The following is a 5876-nucleotide window of genomic DNA, read 5'->3' on the forward strand; positions in this document are numbered from 1 at the left end:
TGTGACTATGTTCTTATATTATGCCATTTCTGAGAGTTGGGAGTTGATCTAACTAGCATGTATTTTGTTTTCAGTGGTATATCAGAGGAACAAGTCACTGACAAATGAAGAGATTGCCGCATACTGGAGATCAGTGAAGAAAACAGAGGAGAATAATGAAAACCAGGTTTTTGTTTGTTAGTTTGTTTGCTTTTTCTTTTTTGGTGGCGGAGGGGGGGTTGAATTTTTGAAAAATTTAGATTCATTGAGAAAATATAACAATTGAGGGTTGTTTTGTTTGTGGCAGAAGAACATGCATAAGGGCTCAGTGCAAAGGTTTACTAAATCAAAGACAATGCCTTCGACTGACAGAAGAGAGAACAATGAACAAAAGAAGGACGATGAGAAATTAAGCAACATAAACTGTTTGTATAATTCTTATCTTGCAACCTCTGTTTCCATCTAATTTTAGCAAGTGTTATAAGGCACCTTCAGAATTAAACCTTCAGATTATCTTCTCTAAAGAATCAGTCTCTATTTATTTAAGACGAGTCGGAATTTATTTATTATATTTATTTCTCTTTGTTAAATGTAGAACTGATAAAAACCTTACTCTTTTGATGATTGCTCTATCTCTTATTAAGATATGTGAGTTGGTGTTTAGTGATTTTATTGTACTTCTCATAATCTAAGGCAACAAAAATCAGCATCAAACACTTGACATATTACAGAAAAAAGAAGCGGATATTATATTATTTTTCAACATTAAATTCTTTCTTCTATTATAAGAGATGATGTTTACATTAAATGTTCAAATTTCTTTCTCTATGTAATGGATGATCGGATTTAAGCACTCACTACAACAAAAGTTGCACCTTATGATACATTTTTAGTCACCCAGCAACACATTTTTATGTCGCACAAATAGAGCGCAACACAAGTCAAAAATGTAGGTAGAACATGTCTGGAGAATGTCTTTCTACACATATAAGAATGTGTCGCAAAACTTGAAATATATGTGTCACAAAACTCACGACGTATGCAGGTGTCGAGAGTTGCAACACATATTTGTGTAGGGACCATAAAAAATATAGTTGATATCACAATACAACACTAACTTCCTAGAATGTCATCCGTCCTAAGATTGCTCTCAGCAAGTGTGCTTTACTATAGAGTTGTTTAGCTAATTTATCGTCATAAATGTTTAATCATTATTATACTTAAATCCCAAGACCTTACCCAACCGATGTGGGAGTATTAAGTGTTTAGCAATTTTATTTTATTTTATATCTAATGACACAACTAAGTGTTGCAGCTTGCAGCATATGTCATTGTCGTTTTAATCCTTTGCAATTAATATGACACTTCTATATGTGTTGTGAGAGTAATGTGGACACATGCAACTTTTGTTGTAATGGTACAAAACATATAAAGAAAAGTTTGTTAAAAATAAAGAAAAGTTTGTTAAAAAAACATAGAATATTGAAGGTTTGAATGAGGTATACCAGAGTGGGATATATGGACAAAGCTCTTCAAGCCAATCATATAAAGAAAAGTTTGTTAAAAATAAACAATTTAGCGGTACAAAACATTTGAACAAATTAACACTTACAAAACTTTAAACATAAAGATTTGGTGATATCATGCATCCTTTTGGCTCATAACTCCAAAAATGGGATACAATTTTGGAGTTAATCATGCTATATTTGATGTTATTGATATGAGTATTATCTTTTACACAGGTAAGTGATAACCCAGACTAAATTATAATTATGAAACAAAAATTACTATTAGCCGTGACTTCTTATGATTTACTCTATAGGTGGACCAGAAGCAACTGGGCATTTCTAAATGAACCCCCAGTAATAGCCATTGAAGGTCCTCAGAAGTATGCTGCACAGTTTCATGTTGGCAGCTCGAGAAGCAATGATTCCTGAATCCAGAAAGGATTATGATCAAAAGTTGGTACTCGGTATATGAAGTCTGGATTCTGTAAATAGTCTACTGTTTTATTCGGTTTTTTGTCAATGAATGTGCGACAAAGTGATGTTTTTGTTATCTCGTTTTCATGAGTGTAATATATAGGTATTTATCAAGTTTAACCGTTTATAGTATTGTCAACATCTGGTTCTTTTCAAATAACTTATGGTATAATACAACACTATTTTGTCAAATTATCCAATATCGGTGACCAAAATTAAAATGAAACTCGGGTTTTATTAGTACGTTCAAATATGTAAAAAGGATGTCATGGATATCTGGGAGAATGTTAGTTGCATACCTGCTGGCTGATGCGAATACAGCTCCTTTTTTTGCACCTGGAGTGTGCCGTGATAACACTCCGCGTGAAGTTGTTTCTGTTTTTGCTTCGTCAAACTTGAAGCTTTCTGAATCCTAGAACTTATCACCATCTGCATGATTCCAGTATTTCAAAATGATCAGGAAAGTTTTTGCAAGTTGATGGTAGTGAAGAAATATAGATTAACTGACCTGTAGCGTTCCTCTTCTTTTTTTTCCCCATAGGACCTATAGCGCTCTTCTCTAATTGACTGCATTCCTTTCAGTAATCAGATAAAAATCCTCATGTATTTTATGGGATAAAAAAAATCCACAATACTTCAAGAAATATGAGGCGTATACCTCTGACCGCATGAGTTCATATTGATGAATGATACATATGAATGATACAATTGATGTGATGGTAAAAAAGATTCCAGCATACTACACGAAACTTGGAATATAACTAGCATTGCTAACACCAAAATTAATACTTTTGTCTCCACAGAAAAGATTGAAAGAAATAATGCAGGCTATTAGCCTATTAACTCTTCTAAATGAAAGAATTAGCTCCTCTAACCATTAGATGACCATACAACACAGAAATTCTGGAACAACTACCATAATCAGCAGTTGTAAAAATCAAGGCAACTCTCTATTGATTTAGTTATCGCCAAATAATTCCTAAATTCTAAAAGAAAAAACATGTTTTCAGTGACAGACAAAATTCCGTTCTGTATGTGATGAATTCATATGCTAGTTGTTTGTGAGATATGAAACATTGAAGTGCCTGAACAAAAGAACTCATACAGCAAAGCCCATAAGATTGAAAAGTTACAAAGTTATGAAGTACCACTTGTACGTAGCCAAATTACATTTCAACAAAAAATATCCCACAGCATAAGGGACAATAAAATAGTCTCTGATTTTTATCAGGACCTTTAGTGAATGTAAGGAACTCTTTGATTCCAAGATTCACCACATGGTTATAATACTATAAAGCATGCACTTTGGCAATGAATGAGTAAAAAAAAATCAATAATTTCTGGCTACAACAGATCAGGCAATTACCTGTCCTATACATAACAGATTATGATTTCGAAATGAATGTTGAGCAGCAATGCTTTAAGAACTCATTTACTTTTGCAGAATATATATGAGGAAAGCTCCTGAAATGGTCCACATGTGGTGATGAACCAAAATCATAGGCATGTACACTTCTTCCCAAAGCTCTCTGCTCCTTAATGTAACATTCTACTACGCTTGCTGGGATTACCTTATCAGCTGTACTGTACAGATAGAGTTGTGGGCAGGGCGGCTGGTCCTTTAGAGTAGAGATGATACTGCTCAGTCTCCTGCTAGGAAACAGTACTATAAGTTGTAGTCCTAACTGAAGGAAGACTCGTTTTTTCCATTAATAACAGAGTCGCACATGTTGAAATGAAGTATTATAACACTTACTGATTAGCATATGGTAGCATAAAAGCTAAGGAGAAGAAAATTTCTAAGACTTTCAAAACAGTAATTTCAATGAATGCAGGTATTATGTCCTGTGCGTTCATTCTATTGCTTCGTGCATCAAGCTTTTGACCCTCAACAGGTTCAACTAAAGAAGGGCTGCGCTTCTTCAATAAAGCAGCACAATAACCTGCCGCCCAGACCTGTAATAAAAGAGGTATTTGGCACTTATTATACACAGCAAAAGGAAAATGAATAGTAACTTCTATTCCAGAAATGCCAAATAATGCATTACAATCTTCACCAGAAAATTCTGCATTCAGATGCCAAATATTTTAACATCCAACTAGATATAACAGCGAATGATCCTAAAACTTCAAAAGGCCAATGTTCTATACTTCTATGTTCTTCAGAGATCCATGTCTATGTCCTTTTCTCATTCACTTGAACCATTCCTCAGATACCATAGCTTCATTTGATGTCTAGAATTTGAATGGTTATTATTTAGAGTACTGTATTAAACAGCTAAAATTGGCTGCTCAATCCCAGGTATGGATCTTCCTTTTTACCAACACTCCACCTCTCTCTGTAGCAAGTAGCTCTTTGCCTATACAATAAATTTTTGACAAACTCCCTTCCACAAAAAGGAGGAAAGAAGTAACTAAAGCTCACATAATAGTCCAGGTTGTTGCTAACAAAGAAATTCCAGTGTCTGAGTTCAATGCGAAGTTTAGAGTTATGTGTCAGTCAAAACGAAAATCAAAACAAAATAATGAATAATAACAAAGCCTACAAACAAAATTTCCATTTTTATAAGGTCATAATATCTTAAGTCCAACATAACAGATTCAGATACATACAATATCCAGTCTCCATTTAATAATTAAGTAATTTGCAGACTAGGTAACAGAGAGTAAAACATACCTGAGGGCTCATCTCTGCACAAGGTGCAGAGTCAATAACACATCCTCTAATCTTTTCAATTATACCATTCCTTGATTGGAGGTTCTGGAGGAGGACGCCATAACTACAAGAACAGTAATGTATCTCTTACTTACTTAATATCATAATGAAACCTAACATCCACAAAATTTCAATTTTTTTCACCAACAATTTTTCATCATATTAATGTTACGTCCAATAATATAATGATTATTTGCATAAAAAATGAAAATGAGGGGAGCAATGCACCTAAAAATCTTAGGGCATTTTTTGTCAATCACCAATATCAGAGGGATTTTCTATAATTTAGTCTACTGTTAATGAGCCAATACATCCATACAAAACTATCCATTCATACGAATCCAAATCTCAACTTTTTGTTCAAACATCTACATTGCCACCAAGAAATTTCCATCAAAATTATGATTTCAAAACCTCCAAATTTGAGCACTCGAGAAGGAACAAGAAAGTTTATTAACAATGACCCGACACATTCATATATAAACTACCCATTCGTATGAACCCAAATCTCAACTTTTTGTCCAATATCTAGATTGCCATGCACAAAATTTCATTCTTTAACAAGCATTTTAAACAACTTAGATAAAAAATCACCATTTCCAAAACTCCGAATTTGAGAACCCAGGAAGGAAAAAACTTACGCTAGCCACCCAGTGTTACTAAAGGTATGAAACACCAAATTCCTCTCCTTTCCATCCCTCCCCCCCTCCTCGCCCCACCTCGCCACCCCTCGCGCTCGCTAATCCGCCTCGATCCTCTCACTTCACATTCTCCCCAAGTTTTCGAACCCCACCGTCTCCTTCACGGCACAACGAAGGCTCTCACCCGGACCTGAACCTTGCGCCGTACATCTTCCGCGTACCTCTTCAGGTGGCTTACTCCCTAGCCCCAGCCACCCCAGCAGTACCACCGTCCAGTTCGCCGTTCTCGTTTCCGGCCGACGACGAAACCTTAGATCCGCCCCTTCTGCGGCGGTTTTACAGGTCGAGCGGACGGGGGGTGGATCGTTGGCGGAGTCGAGATCGTGATGGTTGTTTTTGGTTGAGGAGCCCGGATCGGAGGCGGCCGAGGAGGAGGGAGCTGCGAAGGGTTGCCAGGGTTTAGCGGGGCACGGGAGGAGGAGAGAAGGAGGTGGCCCGCAGGCGGCGTGGTGGCCGGGCGTGACGTGGCTGGGTGAGGGGAGATTGATTTGAGGCGGA

General features: G+C 36.4%; 1 protein-coding gene across 1 annotated transcript in view; it reads right to left on the minus strand.

The window, feature by feature from the left end:
* LOC109845244 overlaps window positions 416–5876 on the minus strand; it is a 6984-nt gene continuing 1523 nt past the window's right edge. Inside the window, exons 3-7 of the mRNA XM_020414464.1 lie at window positions 3718–3917; window positions 3533–3611; window positions 2470–2528; window positions 2261–2390; window positions 416–1912 (exon numbers count right to left, since the gene is read on the minus strand). Of these exons, the coding sequence (XP_020270053.1) occupies window positions 2384–2390; window positions 2470–2528; window positions 3533–3611; window positions 3718–3917 (345 nt within the window). The 3' untranslated portion in view covers window positions 416–1912; window positions 2261–2383. The remainder of the gene's footprint in view (window positions 1913–2260; window positions 2391–2469; window positions 2529–3532; window positions 3612–3717; window positions 3918–5876) is intronic.

Source organism: Asparagus officinalis, chromosome 6, assembly GCF_001876935.1.
Source record: "Asparagus officinalis chromosome 6, Aspof.V1, whole genome shotgun sequence".
In the NCBI taxonomy this organism is placed as follows: Eukaryota; Viridiplantae; Streptophyta; class Magnoliopsida; order Asparagales; family Asparagaceae; genus Asparagus; species Asparagus officinalis.